This window comes from Myodes glareolus, chromosome 24 (genome assembly GCF_982192425.1).
Source record: "Myodes glareolus chromosome 24, mMyoGla1.1, whole genome shotgun sequence".
Lineage (NCBI taxonomy): Eukaryota > Metazoa > Chordata > Mammalia > Rodentia > Cricetidae > Myodes > Myodes glareolus.
In genome coordinates this window covers 1,098,872-1,117,912 of record NC_142049.1, presented here as the reverse complement: position 1 = coordinate 1,117,912, position 19,041 = coordinate 1,098,872, and the positions used below count along the sequence as shown (strand labels likewise).

General features: G+C 51.1%; 1 protein-coding gene across 7 annotated transcripts in view; it reads left to right on the top strand.

The window, feature by feature from the left end:
* Arrb1 (arrestin beta 1) overlaps window positions 1–19,041 on the top strand; it is a 72,540-nt gene that overhangs the window by 38,012 nt on the left and 15,487 nt on the right. For 2 of the 7 annotated variants that reach the window (XM_085682937.2, XM_048435056.3), the window contains exons 2-8: window positions 9,673–9,703; window positions 11,419–11,479; window positions 13,796–13,840; window positions 14,517–14,743; window positions 15,442–15,501; window positions 16,138–16,205; window positions 17,731–17,866. In XM_085682937.2, coding sequence (XP_085539063.1) covers window positions 9,673–9,703; window positions 11,419–11,479; window positions 13,796–13,840; window positions 14,517–14,743; window positions 15,442–15,501; window positions 16,138–16,205; window positions 17,731–17,866 — 628 coding nt within the window. Of the gene's footprint in view, window positions 1–6,819; window positions 7,032–9,672; window positions 9,704–11,418; window positions 11,480–13,795; window positions 13,841–14,516; window positions 14,744–15,441; window positions 15,502–16,137; window positions 16,206–17,730; window positions 17,867–19,041 lie in introns of those variants that run through there. The other 5 variants (XM_085682938.2, XM_085682936.2, XM_048435054.3 and 2 more) reach the window with 5 other exon arrangements.

Genomic DNA, 19,041 nt, shown 5'->3' with positions numbered 1-19,041 from the left:
TGTCCCCTGTGCTAAAAATTCACCCCTAGGTTAGAACCCCTCATGATGCACGATAAGCTCAGAAATTACCAGAACTGTGGTTCTGGGCAGCTCTCAGGCATCTGGGGAAGCCAGCTCCAGCTCTCTGCAGGCACCATGACCAACTTCTTCCTCAGGACCAGAGCTGTCCCTTAGACTGTAGGCCTCTGTCCACATGGAGACCCTGGCCGCAGAGGACTCTCAGCTCCCTGCCTGGCCACAGCATGGCTTCCACAGGCAGAGAGGATGGAGCCTCTGTGCTGGATCCCTGTGACATCCCCTGATCTGTGGGAAAGGAAGGGGTGATGCTTCTGGATTTGTCTTTGCATTTAATATTCTGACGTATGCTTTTCTGTATTCTGAAAGTCTGCACTTTCTCACTGGCAAAATCAAAGCGAACCAAAAGCAGAAGCAGTGTTTCCAATAAAATCTTCCCCCAGGCTTGGGGATGAATGAGTGTCACCCGGGGTTCCCAGAGGCAGAGGCTGGAGGAATAGGAGTTCAAGACCATCCTAAGCTACATAGTGAGTTTCAGACTAGCCCAGAGCTGGGTTTTAACCCTAGCACTTGGGAGGCAGATCTCTGTGAGTTCAAGGTTAGTTTGGTCGATATAACGAGTTCTAAGACAGCCAGAGTTACATAGTGAGACTCTCTCTCAAACCCCTGCAAGAAAAGAAAAAGAAAAAGACTAGCCTGGGGTGCAGGAGACCTTATCTCAAAAAATAAAATAATAAAATGATTTTTAGAAGGTGGAGTAAGAATTTTTCACTGTGAAAACCAGGGACCAGCGGTCCTGTGTGTGGCTCCCTGTTGGTACCGGCTCCTCTGAGCTGAGCGTCTGCTAGACACTCCCTGATGTCTAGGCCGTCAACCCTAACTTACTACATGGCTAGGTCCCATGTTGCTGGCGCTCAAACTCAGAGCTTGTCTGTTACTGGTTCAGTTATCCACTCATCCAGAGTATTTGTCAGGCACCTATTATGCGCAGAGGAAAACAAGCGTGGAAGGTGGAACCAATTCCTGGCCTTCTTCCTCATCTATGAGAGCTGATTTTGTCTGCCAGCTCCAGATGTAGTATCATGAGATTAAGTGGGATCATCTTGATCAGGTTTATTAAGACTCGTGCACTCTGAATGACACTACCCTGGACTATATACAAAGCAGAGAGTGAGCTGAGCACAATCCATTACCCTCGGCTTCCTGACTGTGGTTGCTATGTGTGCAGCTTCCTGAGGCTCCTGCAGCCTTGACCTCCCTGTCATCACGGACGATGCCCATGATCTGAGACAGAATCGACTCTTCGTCCTTGAGCTGGTTTTGCCAGGGTGGTTTATCACAGCAACCAGAAAAGAAAGACAATGTCGCTAGTGTCCCTGATGGCTGGTGTGGGTACTGAGGGGACCCTAGGGAAGAGAGAAAGGTTCTGATGTGACCGGAAGCACGGTGCCACTCCCTACCACCCTCCCACTGTGCCTATGAGTGAGGAGGGTTTGATTTGTTTGTGGAGTGTCTGCCTTTGCACCCCATCTACATTGTAGGTGCCCTGGAGGTGCACAGGGCACTTGGACCTGTTCCCTGAAGGGAGTCTTTTGTTTCCATAGTCTGATAACACAGTATTCTCTTTAACAGTCTTCTCTCCTGCTGGGATGGTTACTTTCTCACCTGAGGGTATTGGTGTGGCCAGGGTAAGATGATAGCTTAGGAAGGATACTGCCAGCAATGCCCACTCCTGTTAAGCGGTCTCCCTGTTATTCCCAGGGGCAGGGCGGATGGTCCTCTATACCCTCAACACAGGGGAGGGAACCTCAGAGATGATGGGAGACTGGAGTCAGGTGTCTGCATTTTTGGACCCTTTCTTTTGTCCCCTTTCCTTTCTGTCTCTCCCCAGCCCTCAGGAAGGTGAGGCAGGCTCAGGCTGTCTGTTGATGCCATTGTGTTCAGATGCCAGGCAGCTTGGTGAAATTTGCATTCGTCTTTGGTTTGCCTTTCTCCAGTGGCATAGATTCCCAGAAGATGGGCTGTGATGTCCTTTGTTCAGGGGACAGAGTCTAGTCCATGTACCCCATGATTGTCCTACCCCATTTCTTCGCCAGTCCAGATCACGGTCAGATTATGTGAGTAAAGACTGGTAAATTACAGGTAAATCTGTCAGAATCCCATCCATGGACCCCAGCCCTCAGGCCTACTAGACACCACTCTATGCCCAGGGGCTGTGTCAGGCCCAAGGGCATCCTTGTGAAGTTTTGAGAAGTCTCTGACCGAAGCCAGGATGGCAGAAGTCCAGAGTGTCCGTTCTAGGCTGGTGGGGACACAGTGGCAAGTCTGAGCCAGTCTTCTGGCTCCAGTGTCGTGGCTGCTTCCCCCACAGGCTTTGGTTTCTCTTCCAGGGCTGTGCTGTGACCTCTCAGGCCCCCCCAACCGTGGGGAGGTCTGTGAGAGGAGGTGACATTTCCTGTCTCCCCTCCTGGGCTGACCCGAGAAGCAGGTGGGCCAAGCACGTGAGGCATTCCATTCTGCTACTTCCCTCACAGCAGACAGCAGACAAGCCCAGCACAAACAGCTCCTCCCAGGGAGAATATCGTAAGGCCCTCAGAGTCTCTGCTGCCGCTGCCACCTGCTCCTCACGCCTCCCTGCTCCCTGATGGCTGTTCTCACACCCAGGAAAGTGGGTCAGAATGTAGGGCGGCTGCATCTGAGAAGTAATACCCCCTTGCATAGTCCCTACCCCACCTAACTGAGCCAATACTGCCATAGGGGCAGGGGCAGAGATGGGGTTGGGGGCAGGGAACAGATGCAGGGGGAAGCTATGAGTTCAAGGGTGTGTCTGTATCCATTCTTCCTCTCTCTCACTGCCTGTGGTCCTCCACGGCCTTCTAGATGTGCCCCAAGTGTCTCAGCTCAGCACTCAAGGCCCCCCACAGCTCACTACCTGCTGTGTTAAGACTCAGTTGTACATAGAGATGACCCACGACTCTCTTGGAACCATGGACCCCTCTCTAGATCAGATGCCCTTCTGGGGTTTTCCGAGGCACTATGGAGACACCCTCCAGCTATACCCAGATACTCTGAATCTTTCAAACACCCAGGAACCTCAGCCACCTTCATCTTTGTGTCTGGAAACTGACCCCTGGCCTCTCCCCCACCACACACACTGCTTCCAGGATTTATCTATGTTATGGCATGGGTCAGTATTTCATCTCATTTTGTGACTGAATAATATTCCATTGTATCTGTCTGCCACATTTAAAAAATACATTCACTTTCTCACCAATCAGGCATTTCTCCCTCTCTGTGACTGTGTTAAGGATGCTACTGTGGACATCCAGGGATCTATACCTAGGAGTGGACCAGATGGGTCACATCTGAGCTTTTTGGGAGGAGTCGTCTGTCTTTCAAAGTGGCATCGCTGTCCTGCCAACACTGGAAGGGTTTCCTGTCCTCTAGGTTCTTGTCACCTCAGTTATATTCTTCTTTAGTGCAGCCATCTTAGTGGGTGTGAGGGATTAGCATTGGTTGATTGGTGTGTGTGTGTGTGTGTGTGTGTGTGTGCACATGCACTCCTGAAAGTCAGAAGAGGGATTAGATCCCATGGAACTGACATTATAGATGATTGTGAGTTGCCAAACTGGGTGCTGGGAACCAAGCCAGATCCTTTGCAAGAGTAGCAAGTGATCCTAACCATGGGGCCATCTCTCCAGTTCTCTTTTGTTTTCTTGATGTAATTCGTTTAGTATAAATATTTGGTTTATTCTATTTTTCCTACCTTTAGTTGCTCATAATTTTGGTGTCAGATTTAAGAAATTATTGGCTCTGGGTGATAATTTGGCACACCTTTAACCCCAGCACTCAGGAGGCAGAGCCAGGTGGATCTCTGAGTTCAAGGCCAAGCTGATCTATAAAGTGAGTTCCATAACAGCTCAGACTACATGACGAAATACTGTCTCAAAAAACAAAGTGAAGCAAAGTTATTGCCAAATTCAAGGACGTGAAGATTTACAAAGTTAGTAGTTCCTTTAATAGTTTCATGGTAGTAGTTTTTACATTTGGGTTTTGGTCCATTTTAAGCCAGTTTTGTGTAAGATGTGAGGTAGGGGGCCTCATCTCATTTCTTAGCATGTAGACATCTAGTCGTTCAGGTGTTTGCTGAAAAGACTATTTTAGCAGGTGTGTAGTTCACACCTACAAAGTTGAGGTACAAGGACCTGGAGTTTGAAATCAGTCTGAGATACACAGAGAGAAAGAAAGGAAGGACAGAAGGAAGGAAGACAGACAGACAGTAAGAAAGAAAAGAAAAAAGGCTATTCTTTCTCCCCACCACCTTGTTTCAGTTCTCTTGCCAAAAATCATAAAAATTCCATAATTTGAATATAAATAAATATAAATTGCCACAAATATATGGGTTTATTTCTGTACTGTTAATTATCTTTTATTGATCTGTATGTCTTCAATACCATACAACCTTAATCACTCCATTGCTAAAATAACTTATTGTTTTTAATTGTGTGTTTTTCTGCGTATGTGTGTGCAGGTGTGTGATGAGGCCAGAGGAGTCAGACAGGCCTGGGACTGGAGTTACAGGTGGCTGGGAGCCACATGATGTGGGTGCCGGGGTTAAACTCAGATCCTCTGGAAGAGCAGTGTGTGCTCTTAGCCACTGAGCCATTCCTTTAGCCCCCTTAATCACTGTAGCTTTGCAGCCAGTTTTGAAATCAGGAATATAAGGCTTCCAGATTTGTCCTATTCTTTTCAAGATTGTTTTGGCATTCCTGTTCCCTTGAATTCCCCTGTGAATTTTAGGATCGCTTTATGATAGGCATTCCCCGTCTTAGGTTCCAGCTGGTCTGCGACAGTAGCAAATGCCTCAGGATTTTAAATTTTATTTTGTTTTAGTTTTTTTTCTTTCTTTATTTCTTCCTTCCTCCATCCCTCTCTTTCTTTCTTTCTTTTCTTTTTTTCTTTTTTTTTTTGAGACAGGATTTCTCAGTGTAGCTTTGGAGTCTATCTGGGAACTTGCTCTGTAGACCAGGCTGGCCTCCAAGTCACAGAGATCCATCTGCCTCATCCTTCGAGTGATGGGATTAAAGGTGTGGGCCACCACCGTCCAGCTCAGGATTTCAAATTTTAGAATCATGTATCTGGCAAGACCCAATCTCTCTGTCTGCTTAGCATGTAGCAGAAAATCCAGAACGTTGCTAAATTTAGCAGTAGAAGAAAAGATAGCGTGGCAGACAAAGCAATGCTTTACCCCAAGTTGTCCGGACCATACCTATTCCTTGGAGCCTCTGAATGCTGTGCTATGTGGTAATGGACGATGATGGTTACAGATGGGCTTAAGGCTGCTGATCTGCTGACCTTAAAATAGAGAGATCTTTCTGGATTACCCAGATGGGCCCCGTGTCATCTCAAAGGTCTTTGAAAGGAAAGTGAGGGCAGATCTGAGTGATACAGTAAAGTGAGTTCGCTGGCTTTGAAGGTGGAGGGTGGAGGAAGCTTCTAGAAACCAGAGAAAGTGGGAAACAGATCTGCCCCTAGAACCTCCAGAAGGAACCAAGGACTGCTGACTGCTGACATCTTGATTTTAACCCAGGGAGACCCACTTTGAACTTCTGAAGCACAGAACTATAGATAAATTGTTATTTGAAGCCTCTGAGTTTGTAATAGCAGCCACGGAAAATGAGTCTGAAGGATTTGGGGACCCTTCTGTGCATTTGGCTGGAAGTGGCGTGTGGCATTTGTTCTCCAACAGGGTAAAGGGAGATGCTTGGCATCCCACACATCCAGCCTCAGCGAGCCAGAATCCTGGTGCCCATGGGAGCATCTATTACATCCTTGTTGCCTGCGGCACTTGTTTCTATATTCTAGTCCATTCCGTTTCATTAAAAAACAAACACTGAAGATGGGTGTAGTGGCACTCAGGAGACGGAGGCAGGAGGATCTCTGAGTTTGAGGCTATCCTGGTCTACATAGTAAGTTTCAGGACAGCTAGAGCTACGTCATGAGACCCTGTCTTGAACATAAACAAACAACCCCAAAATATAGTCAGGCATAGGAGCACACGCCTCTAAACCCAGCACACGGGAGGCAGAGGCAGGAGAATCACTGTGAGTCCGAAGACCTGCCTGTCTGTATTGTTAGTTCCAGGCCAACCAGGGCTACATAGTAAGACCCTACCTCAAAAAAAAAAAAAAAAAAAAAGATCTCCTTGTGTGTTTAATGTATGTGTTTGCGTACACGTGTGAATGTGGAGACCAGAGGTCAGCCATGGTGTCTTCTCCTATCATTCTTAGTTTTTGAAACAGGGTCCCTCACTAAACACGGAGCTGTCTTTGAACCCAGAGCTCTTTATGTAGGCCAGATCGTGTGCCACCACTCCCCCAACCCCCCGCAGGATCTGCCTATCTTTGTCTCCCCAGTGCTAGGGTTACAGGTGCACACTGCCATAATCAGCTTTTATGTTGACACTGGAGATCCGAACTCAGGTCTCATGCTTGTGAGGCAGGAGATTTATCACGGAGTCATCCCTTTGTACCCTAATATTTTAAACAGACTTCCTAATCAACCCATGAGTTGCAATCTCTGGTTTGGACAATGCTAATCTCCAGAGCCTCTTCTGCCCCGGCTTCATGGGCCACAGGCTATGTCCTGGGCACAGGTGATTGGGCCTGGGGGTGGGATACCTAATCAAAGCTGACCAATCAGATTCCTCTCCTGGGAATTTGGAATTGGGCCATTCAGTCAGTTAGCAGCGGGAAGCTGAGTGAGAGGCAGGGTAGAAACAGGGTTGGAGTGTGAGTCACATGCGAGCCCAAAGGATGGAGGAGCAGAAAAATCCCTGAGTAAGCGGAGCGCGCTGGTCCACAGAGACAATGGAGCAGCCGCACAGACAGCCTCGCAGCCAGGAGGACCTGCAGCCCCAGAAGGAGCGGTGGAGACAGGGAGATACAGCTTAAGGCTCCGATGGCGTCCCCATTCCCAGCCCCGGCCCCAGCGCATCCTGCCTGCTCATCCTTCCCGTGAGATTTTGGACCTCCTCTTCTTTCTCTTGAGTTATCCCGAACCTTTATCAGGAAGAACGCTGCTGGCCTTTCTCTTTGGGGAGCCCAGCTGTGACGGAGGCTCAGGTTGTGGAGTACAGGCAGGGCTGGGGGTGGGACCAGATAGAGCTGCTCAGACCTTCAAGGCTGGTTGGGATCATGGGTTTATGTTCAATTGGTGCCCGCCATAGGCAGAGAGGTCTGTGTGGTGTTGCCCATGTGGGGCTGTGGAAACTGAAAATACCCCATGGAACCTCTTTTCCCGATAGTTAGGGATAAGAAGTGGGTGGAGTTTTGAGCAGCGGTGCTTGGGTGCTTGCGGCGCCACGGACTGGCTGAGCCTCGTGGGTGACTGCTTCCAGCCTCAATTTCTGCATCTGTGAAATGGGGTTGTCCGTGATCAGCTTTGTCCTGGGAAAAGTACTTAAAGGCATGAGTGGAGAATAACAAACAACGGCCGAGAGTGAGGCAGCTGGTCTTGTTGTTTGAGGAAGCCGGCAAGAGTCCTGGCTTCCTGAAGGAGGTGGCCCGGGTGCTGACTAAGGTAGTGACAGGACATTCCCCACTGATGCCTGTGCTTCCTGCCCCTCATCACCCCCACGCTGCCCCTCACCCCAGTCACCTTTCGTTTATTCCTCTCCCCCTCCCCTCTGGCCTGTTCTTCCTGCCTTTTTGAAACATGGATTTAGGAAACAGTGGGTTGGATTGAGGCACCAGTCCCTGGAGGCCCAGTCCAAAAGGGGTCTGGGTCCTGACCTAGTCCCTCGTTTGCTGTGCTCCTGGGTAAGTGAATGCATCTCTTGGAGCTTCCAGTTAATTATCCGTGGAGTGGGAGTTAGCATATCTGTTTTACTATGAGAAATTAGCTGCTCTGTAGCGCTTCCCTTCCCCTCCCCTTTCCCTCTCTCCTCTGCTGCTGAATGTTGTTCTCCTGGCCCCTTCCTTTCCAGCAGCCACTGGAGTGACTTTCCCTTGCTTGCTTGCTTGCTCGTTTGTTTATGCTGTCGGGGTGTGAGATCTTTCTTTTCCTTCAGAGCCAGGGCTACCGAGGGCTGGAGGCGAGTGAGGAGGCTTGGAAGCCACAGGGTTTTCGCTTGTTCAGTTTCCTGGAGAAACGTGGAGCTCCTAGCCTCTAGCTTGGAGTTGCTGGTTCAGATGGAGTAGTCTGCATTTTTTTCCTTACTTTAACAATGATCACACCCAGGCCAGTTGTGGCGTCTTCACACTTCCAACACTGATAAATATTAATGAGGAGAAGAGGCTCCTAGGGCCCCTAGGGGAGCGCTTGGGGAGATGTTGGGCCAAGTTCTCCTTTGTAAGCAATACTCAGACCTGTCAGTATTCCCTGGGTCCCAGAAGGGAGGGTGAGGCAGGGCCAAGGCTGCGGAGACCCCACAGAATCACAGGCCTGGATACCTGTAGATCAACTTCTGGGAAGGTTTGGGATACACCCTGCTGAACCTGGGGGAGCTATTTCACCTTTCTGGGTCTGTCTGATCTCTCTCTGCTTCCGACTTTCTGTTTCTTTCCATGGTTCTCTTTTCCTCCCATCTCTTAGTCCTCTTTTATTTTCATACCTGAATCTCTCCTCTCTTCACCTCTCCTTCCCTTCTTTCAATACCCTTCACCCCCAACTCCCTAGCTCTCACTTTTTTTCTGCTTCGCCTCCATCATGGTTGGTAAATTGTGGGCTCCATGACAGTATGTGGGTGAGGGAGACTTAGCCTCCCAGACACAGCTCTGGCAGGGGACAAGGGTTGTCATGGAAGGCAAGTGGCACCCTTCAAGATCTAGGGACTACATTACCCCCTGACCTGATGTGTGAGCATCTGCGTCCCCTCCCCCAACCCCCCGCATTCCTGTGCCTCTGTCCTTCGGTGAAGCAATGCCGTTCTTTTATTTATCTGTTCAACAAGTATTTATTGAGCTCTTGCCACCTCACAATAGTGAGGTGTGTCCCTGTGTGCTTGGGATGCACCTGTAGCTAGGAGAGAGTGTCCACTGTTGCGGAGTGGGCGGGCTAGCAGAGCAGACCGGCAGGGAGAGAGTAAAGTGTATGGTCGGTCAAGGGGTCACCGGGAAGAAAGGAAGAAGAGATGAAGAGAGGGGCTGGATGTCAGGGGTTGATGGCAGGGGGGTTGGGAAAGTGGATATTTGGGAAGCGTGTCCAGGATAAGAGAATAGGGTAAGGGAAACTTCGAGTAAAGGCTTTGTGCAGGCAAAATCTGGTGGACAAGGAACAAGGAACAAGGAACAGGGGCTGGAGAGCAGCAAGGCTGGAGGCTAAGGGAGAGTAGCAGGAGGTGACTCCGGGAGGGGGAGAGGCGAGGCCAGATCACTGGGACCCTGCAGGAGCTTGAAGGTTTTCCTGTCTGCAAGTCGGGTAGAGTTGTGTGTCTTCCTCAGCTCGCTCTGAGGACTGAAGGCTGAAGGTGGGCTGCAGGCAGCTGGCACTCACTTTAGGAGAGGCAGAAGGAAGGAAGCTGTCCCACACTGAGGATTTGCTGGTGTCTGTAGGACACTCAAGGCCTCTTTAGCTATGACCCTGCCTCAGGGTCGCCTGCAAGAGATCGGCTGGGCAGAATCCATTAACCCTGGCTTCCTTTCTTTCTCTCTACAGAGTGTTCAAGAAGGCAAGCCCCAATGGAAAGGTGAGTCTGTGGTATGTGCCGGCTCCTCACTGTCCCCACACTTGGGACGCCTCTCTGTGGACCAGGAAAGGAAGCAGTGTCTCCAGGGAGAGACAGGCTCCACTCACTGTCTAGGGCTGGCCCAGCTCTGTCCTCAGGAGCCCTCAGTTCAAATGGGGTATGAGTGTGTGTGTGTGTGTGTGGCTCCCTAGAATCTTTCTGTGTGGGCTTCAGGGAGCCCCCAGCTGGGGAGAGATGAACAGGCCTCTCCTGAAGAGACAGAGTAAGTGTGAGAGATTGAGATAGCGGGTCATAGCACCAGTCCCCTGGTGTGAGAGGTCACCGTGTATCCAGGGCCTCCCAGGGCCCGGCTTCTTGCTTGCTTGCTTGTTTGCTTGCTTGCAGAGGCTGCAGGATGTATCATCCTGTTTTGCTCCCTGCTCAGCAGACAGGCAGTACTGACATCTATGCCAGGTCTGGGCTGGGTCTGCTGGGGGTCGGCAGAGTGCTGAGATAAAAGAGCCGTGGTGCTCACAGTGCAGGAATCGGTCATCTCACACAGAATGCCAAGTAGGATGCTGGGATGCCCAAAGACCGGAAGACCTTGCCTGGGGTGTGTGTGTCAGCCATGGCTTCCTCTGGAGGTGACACAGTTTTAGGCAAAGCTGGGTGAGAAGGGGAAACTCTAGGGTGGAGCATAAAATCCAAGGAAGAGAGGGACATCCCAGGCCAGTGAGTCTCAAAGTGAACAGAAGGAACAGAGCCGGGGATGACGCAGCGCACGTGACAGGTGTCCTGTAGCCAGGTTTAGCCGCTCACACACCTGGGTTACCTTGTGCATATCTGTATCTCTATTTGAAGTTCCTAGCAGACATCAATAATCATCTTTAACCTCTCCTGCTGAGCCAGGATCTGTTCTATCTCGGATTCCTTGGCAATCCAGGGCCCCAGGCATCCCAGACCAGTCAACTAGATTTGGTACTGAGAATGAAATCCATCTGTCATTCTTACCCTCCAGGCACAGGGAAATGGTTAAAGGGCTTTCAGAAGGGCCCAGCTGTCTGAAACAGCTGCTTGCTCAGATTTGCATTTTAGGTGTGGCTAAGGTGATGCAAACAGCTGGAGGCTGCCAAGTGTGGTCTCCCTGAGGAACCTGCTGGGATAGAATGGCCAGGACTGCGGGAAGGTTGAGGAGCCAGGGGCGTCTAGGATGGTGCTCCCAGTTCAGTGTTGAATCTGGGGCTCTGTCTGGCTTGGACTCTTCCTTGCTAACTGGGGATTGGGCAGGGAGCTTGCTCCCTGATTCCTTGGTGTCCCAGAAGAAGAGATGTCCTCGTGTAAGTAGATCCCTGCCTAGTTCAGGGTAGGCAGAGCCGAAGAGCCCAGAGCCAGCATCGGCATCAGCCCTGAGCGCATGGCTTGCCTGCCTGCCCCCAGCCATTCCCAAGATGCCCTGCTTTTTTGTTTTGATCTGCGTTCCCTCCAATCCTCAGTGGGGTCTGGCTTAAAGACCTCCCTTGTCAATAAAATGAGAAGAATAACAAACCTTTCATAGGGGTTTGGGAGGCAGAGGTGTTTAAATACTTTTCTAAGATCTACTCTCATTAATATTTGGTTTGGGGTGAGGGACCTCATCTTGCTGTGGCTCCAGTAAGGCTTAGGAATGTGCGTAGGTGTCATTGTCCTGTGTCATGCTGGTCCACAGCCACTAACATTCCTATGCCTCTCCTCTCCAGCTCACTGTCTACCTGGGGAAGCGGGACTTTGTGGACCACATTGACCTCGTGGACCCTGTGGGTGAGTGCTGGGTAGAGGGCTAGGGAAGAACCCCACCTCCAAAAGGGTCTGGTACCCAGAATGCATGGGCATGACTTCCTGCTCTAGGAAGCAAGCTTCTGGGCAGCTCCTCCCTATTCAAGAGTCTTCTTTGATGGCTCCAAGGCTGAAAGGGGGCCCTGATGGACAGCAGCAACCACAGCTTATATAAGGCTCATTGTGCAGCAGCGACATCATGTGCCTCCAGACAGAGTGAGGCACAGAGGGGCTCAGTGACTCGTTCTGGATCACAGAGCTAGTGAGGCGAGGGTTTGAATGTCTATGACATTCCCCTCTCTCTGAACTGGTCCTGTCTTCCCCATCTTTCCCCATCCCATCTGCAGCAGAGACCTGGTGCTGGTCCAGGGCCCAGGACCAATGGATGGGGCATTTGACATTAGCTCTGGGAATTCACAATTCATTGCTTCTAGGTCACAGAACTGAACTGTTCCTTCCTCCTATCTTGTCAAGTCCTTTGGTCATCTATTGAGCCACCCTTCCTTGTCCTGTGGAGCCTGGCTCCAGGTCACCCACCTCCCAACCACTGAGGAAGCACCCCTGGCAGGGACAAGTGCCTTCCCTAGGATGTTAAATTTATTCTCAGTTGAGTGCCAGGATTCTAATCAGTGCAGGACATGTCACAGAGGTGATGCCCATCACAGATGAAAGAGTATACATAGCAGGGGCGTGACCCTGAAGATGGATTGGGGATATCCCTGTTTAGATGTCCCGATCACCTTGGACCAAGATACTCACTGTCTGTTTCTTGAACTACTCTGAGTGGTCAGTTATAGGGATAGCATGGAGGTGGATAGTGTGGTAATGTGTTAAAGCATGTGTGTGTATGTGTGTGTATATGTGTGTATGTCTGTCTGTGTGTGTATTTGTATGTGTGTATGTGTGTGAATGTATGTGTATGTGTATATGTATGTGTGTGTATGTATGTGTGTGTATGTATGTGTGTGTATGTGTGTATATGTATGTGTATGTATGTGTGTATGTGTGTTTGTGTGTGTGTATGTATGTGTATATGTGTGTTTGTGTGTGTATGTGTGTGTATGTATGTGTGTATGTGTGTTTGTGTGTGTATGTATATGTGTGTGTGTGTGTGTGTGTGTGTATGGGGATGTCAGACTGTGATGCTCTTTGGGACAGTGCTCTTAGCTTCCTGGGATGCTCAGCTAAGAAACGTCCTGTGTCCTGCCAGATGTTCTGCTCCCAAGGACAGATCCTGTGAGCAGTGTCAAGGTACTTCTCATCTTCTCCACTGTGTGAGTCACTTTTATCATGGTGACAGGATGTTCACTTATTTGGGTGATGGCTTTAGAGGTTTCAACCCACAGTCACTCAACACTGTGGTACTGGAGTGAGACAGAATGTCACGGCAGAGGCCCTGTGGGGAATGAAGCTGCTTTCCTCACAATGAGCAGGAAGCAGAGGAAGAAGAAGGGACCGAGAACCGAATATACCCTTCACGGCGCATTGATTGACATGCTTCCTCTAACCAGGCCCCGTCTCCTAAAGGTTCCACTGAGCTATGAATTCGCTGATGGGTTAGATCCTCCATGATCCGGTCACTTCCCAAAGGCAGGATGCTGTTGCTTTGGAGACCAGCCTTCAAGACACCCGCCTTTGGAGGACATTTAGGAGCCAAACCATGACAGTCATGCTCACTCATGCCAGGAGCTGTCCAAATACTTACATATGTGACAGAATTTACCCATGAGCACAGTGACACAGACTACCCATCTGTCCTCACATGAGCGTTGAAGGCTGCTGACCAGGGCCCCAGACTCATAGACACCCCCCCTCCCCCCCGTCAACCCAATATCCAGGAAGCTCTGAAAACCTCGCAGTTCCTAAGCCTGGTGCAGACTCTGTTTATCACTAAGCTGACCTAACATGACTCAAAGCCATTTACCATAGCTAGGCCCTTGGCGAGATTAGTCATTTAATGATGGCAATTCTGAGAATTGTCCTTATGTGGTTTTGTTATTGTGTGGAGGACATAGTGTGCTTACACAAACCAAAATCACCATGATGTCCCTAGGCAGCAGACTCTTATGGGGCCACCTCATACACGCTGTCCTTTGAAACATTGTTCTGTAGTGCATGACCACAGCTGTGTTTTCCCGTCGGGGTGTCAATGGCTCTGGTCGTGGGCGTGCACCCTGCAGAGGGTGGCACCCCGGTGGACCATGTGCCCTATTTATTACCTTTGGGGTTTGGTGTGAGTGGATGTTTGGGGCTCAGGTTGAGAAGGTCAGGTTGGGGGACTCTGTTCATTGTCTCCCCCAGATGGCGTAGTCCTGGTGGATCCTGAATATCTCAAGGAAAGGCGAGGTAAGCTGTGTTCCTCTTCCTCACAACATGCCGATGGCTCCTCGTCCTCTACTCTCTGGTGACCTCCCATGGCTTCTCCCTGTCCATCTGATTGGTTCCGTGCTTAAATGCATCAGTACATACTGTAGTAAGAGCACTGGTCCCTGGCACAGAGCAGCCCTGCCTCGTGCCCACTGTGGGAGAACTTATGCCCCTAGTCTTGTCCCATCAATGAGGCAGCAAAGCTTGGCACAGGGGAGATGGCAGAAGAGCAGGAGAGAGGCTCTCGTTTTATAGAAGATAAAGGTAAAAGGATCTGAGTATAAGGTTAGAGTGGTTAGGGTTGGGCTGAGAGCCCATGCCTTTTAGACTTAGTCTTCTGTATGCGTCCCTTCTAGGCTGTCTCCCTGACCCTCTCCTAAGCCTGCCAGCCTAATGCAGCCACCACAGCCACAAGGCTGTGTGACTATCCTTCTGCCCCTCCATACTCCTGGGCTGGAATGGGTTGAGCAGGGCAGAACTGCCCAGAAGGAGGCCCCTTTCTAAAAGGCTGTAACAAGGCTGCCTCTGAAAGCACCCTGTGTCAGAGAGCAGTGTACCCTCTCCACTTGAACCTGGGACAGGCTTGAAGCCTCCAGTAGACCAAACCTCAGGGCTGCAGCTGGAGCTCTGGGGGGGTTGTGTGCTGCCCTCCCAGGCCCCTCCTCAGTGCCCCTGCTCCTCACAGTCTACGTGACGCTGACCTGTGCCTTCCGGTATGGCCGGGAAGACCTGGATGTCTTGGGTTTGACTTTTCGCAAGGACCTGTTTGTGGCCAACGTGCAGTCCTTCCCACCGGCCCCCGAGGACAAGAAGCCACTGACACGGCTGCAGGAGCGGCTCATCAAGAAACTGGGCGAGCATGCCTACCCCTTCACCTTCGAGGTCAGCTCCCGGAAGCAAGCGAAGCAAGCATCTCCTCTGTGATGCGCTCAGGGCAAACCCATGGGGAAGCCAGGAGGGCGGCTGCTTTGTCTTTCCTGGTTGGGACTTTGGTACCATCACTTATATTACCTGTTACGTGTCTTATCTCTGGCCGCCGTGGACACGTCACACACGCCCACACCTCTAGGCTGCTCTTCTGGCCTTCCTGTATTCAAGTTACTAGAGAAAGGGCGGCCCAGGGGTAGTTGCAGCAAAGGAAGGAATTCTGCCTGGCCCTGAGTCACCGTGTATCTCCCTTAAGACAGGCTGCCCACACACGCAGCTGATCCCTCTGCCATGCTTCCTTACCATTCCAAGACTCCACGCTTCTGGAGTTCACAGCTTCGTGTTTCCCAGACTCCGTGATTCTGGGGCGGAACTGAGCTGAGTTCTTAGGTGAAGAACAAGCAAATTCTTTATCTCCCCCAGTCTGCCCCTGGCCCTGTGTGCAGTATGATGTGTATGGCTTGACTGGGAGAGAAACAGGGGCTCCTAGTCTGTTGGGAGAGAGACATCTTGTTTCCAGAAGACCTGGTCTGATGGAGGAGATCTGATGTGTCCTCCAGGGACTTGGTCTGATGGGTGTTTAGGAGTGAGGTGTGCAGGGAAAGGCAAGGCAGAGGTGAAAGCTTAGCTCATTTTATTTGTCCTCTGAACAGATCCCTCCAAATCTTCCATGCTCAGTGACATTGCAGCCAGGGCCTGAGGACACAGGAAAGGTAGGTCACTCCAAGAAGACTATCTCTCCGGTTCCAGACTCTCACGTCTCCAGAGTTCTGATTTTCTCCCCATGGAGTCATGGGCGTCTGGAACCTCCCTTCCTGTTGAAGCTGCCTGGGTTTGATATCCCTTGGACAGTCAGTCCCTTGCGACAAGGCTGCAAACGCAGGCTAGCCTCGCCCCCACCTCTGGTGATGTGTCCCAGGCCTCTTGAGTCACTCTTGCTGGCTCTGGTGTTGATTGCCCAGGACCAACAGATTCTGAGGACCTCCCTCTGGCTTCGCATGGGTCCTAGCTGCCTCGTTTGGCAACGGGATGTCTGACATTTGGCGAAAGTGACCTCAGCAGCATCTCGGGCCCCCAGACTTTAGAGCTCACACTCCCACCTTCAGAGCGAAGACAGTGAGCATGCTCCCCCATATTGTTAGAGAGTGAGGGAGACGCCATGACATCCAGCCCAGGGTCTTCACGTTGCTGATGGCTGTCTTGAGGAGGACATCCACCTAGACTGAAGCTGGGGTCCCAAATGTGATTGGGATTGGCTGGTGGGCTCGCAGGAGTAGCTCCAGGGGAAGGTCCTGGGTCGGGGGCAGCATTGGGACAATGCCATGGGGTCAGCACGGCCTCCTTCACAGGCCTGTGGTGTGGACTACGAAGTCAAAGCCTTCTGTGCCGAGAACCTGGAGGAGAAGATCCACAAAAGGTATGCAGGATGCCAGCGGGAGAAGGGTGGAAGGACAGGAGGGGGGATCCAGAGAGGAGTGATGAGGAGCGGGTTGCATTGTGGGAAGGGTCTGGAAGGCTGTCAGGTCTTGGTGAGCTTCCTGGAGGAGGCGGCCTGAGGGGCCGAGCCAGTCCTTGCTTACATCCCTACCTCTGTCTTTCCCTCCAGACTGAAGTGGTTGATGTTTGAAAGACTTACCCCCCCCCCCCCCCCCCCGCATCCCCGTCCCCGCCCACTTTAGTTCCCAGTCTGGCCGCAGGGGAGGGACATTTTCTCGCCGTGCTCGGCAGAGAGAGAGGAAAACAGCTGGCCCGGATCTGTCACGGCTGCCTTTCCTGGGGTTCAGGACCTTCAGTCTCCTGGCTTTAACCACTATTCTGACACCTCTGCATCCTAAATCCAGTTCCTAGACCAGCCCCCTGAGGGACGTCCACCAGCCTCTTACGGAGGAGTCTGCCACCTGGTGGTGACTAGCTGTATTACAATCGTTTCAAGCTGCAACTTGGCAGCTCCTGTGTGGGGTGGGGGTGGATTAGACTCCTCTCTTGCTTCTCTGTCTTGGTTTTCCCCTTAAGACCTCAGATGAAGAGGACCTAAGTGTTGTGGAATGTGAGGGGGGTCTTGAGTAGAACAGCGAACAGCAGGCAACCTTGAGGGTCACCACCCTCACCCTATCCCCATGGGACATCTTAATCTACTCCCAAGACTCACTAGTATTACGGATAAAATAGTTGCCAGTTCTTAAATGCTGAGTTGGTTCTGGCCCTAAGGGGCTAAGTGGGGTTGTCACTGTTGTACAGATGAAGAAACTGAGGCAAAGGGAGGTAATTTCCTCAGGTCATGTAGTTCACGAAGACTCTTAGGTTCCAGGGAACGGAGGTGGCTTGTTGGAGAAATGGGGGTGGTGGTATTTCTCGTGTGCCACCGAGGGTGTGCAACTGACTCCCTGTCCCCTCAACAGTTCAGTTCAGTTCAGTTTGCTTATACCCTAAGCCATGGAACCTCCACTGAACCATTCTTATCCATGGGCTTCACCAGATCACCTCTCCACTGTCCCGCACGTCCCTGGCTGAATCTACATCCTGTAAAGAAATCCTCCACCTCTCATGGGGGCCTGTCCACCCTGCGTATTTCCACTTAGCGGGTCTTTAACACACAGGCTGCAGTGTGGTGGTACAGCCATACGTGCTGAGACTATGGTAGTGGACAAACCAGACAAGGAGTTCCCATCCTCAAGCAGCGTATGCTATCAGGAGACAAAGGGGGCGAGAAGTAAAAGAGTCCTCTTCTTACGATTGTGCTGGGTACCGGGACATGGACCCAGAAGAAGTGGGGGTGGCCCAGGTACAGAAGGGAGGAGGCCGGAGCAGAGTCACATGGTGACAAGCCCTCCAGGCTGACCTCTGTGGTTGGCAGGCAATGGGGAGCCCCAGGAGCCTGTCGAGAGAGGTGCAGGTACAGAAACAATGCCTGGAGACCGGCGACTCTTGTCTTCCTCCCTTAGAAATTCAGTGCGGCTAGTCATCCGGAAGGTTCAGTATGCCCCAGAGAGGCCTGGCCCTCAGCCCACAGCCGAGACCACCAGGCAGTTCCTTATGTCAGACAAGCCCCTGCACCTCGAGGCATCTCTGGATAAGGAGGTAAGAGGCTCAGACCCATTGTCTCCAACTCGGATGCCCCTCAGATTCCGCTGTCTCCCGACTTTCCTGAAGGGTTTTGGGGAATCCTGTGGGGGTCCAAAGGACTGACTAAGGTAGGCATGTGCACCCACCAGACAGGAGCAGTGTACCTTCTGGAAGGGTCCTGGCCATTCCTCTTCACATCCTGATAATTGATAATTGCCTGCTTCAGGTGGGATGGAGAAGCCCAGCCCTATCAGCAGGGGTGGTGACAAGGAGCAGGAACAAGGGACTCCTTGCTATTACCATCTCATCCATGAGCTAGCTAGAAGGCAACAAACTCTTAAGAAGTCAGGGGACTCTGAACCAGCTGATGGAGGTGTGGGTGTGACCCTCCTTCTTGGGGGAGCTAAAGGCAAGGGCCTGGACAAGATGTGGCGGAGGTCCTTATCTGAGAATCCGGAGCAGATCCTTCAGCGAGTTGGTTAGCCCTTCTTCCCTTCCGCTGCAAACCCAGACCGTTAGAACCCATAGGGACTTGAGACATTGCTCTGTACAACCCCTCATATTGAATAAAGGAGAAACCGAGACTTCGTTAGCCTGTCCAAGGTCACACAGTCATCATCACCATTGTTACTATTATTGTTGTCTTAGCGAATGGTTGGAACAGAACTGAAGTCAGGGATGCCAGCTTCCTTTTCTTTTTTGTGTGTGAGTATGTGGGTGTGCATAGGTGCACATGTATGTATGTGGGTGTGCATGGATGCACGTGTGTGTGCATGTGTGTGCATGTGTGTGTGTGTGTGTGTGTATGCACATGTGTGTAGCTGAATGACAGCCTTGGGGGTATCATTCTCAGGAACACAGCCTACTTCCTTTTGAGACAGAGTCTGTCATTGGCCTGGAGCTCACCAACTGGACTAGATTGGCTGGCCATTGAGCCTCAGGGATCTTCATGTCTCTGTCTCCCTAGTGCTGGGATTATGAGCAGGGGCCACCACATCCAGCATTTTACATGGGTCTGGACATGGAATTCAGGTCCGTGTGTGTGCAATTCAAGTATCTGGAAGTGGAATTCAGGTCCATGTGTGTGCAATTCAAGTATCTGGAGGTGGAATTCAGGTCCGTGTGTGGGCAATCCAAGTATCTGGAGATGGAATTCAGGTCCATGTGTGTGCAATTCAAGTATCTGGAGG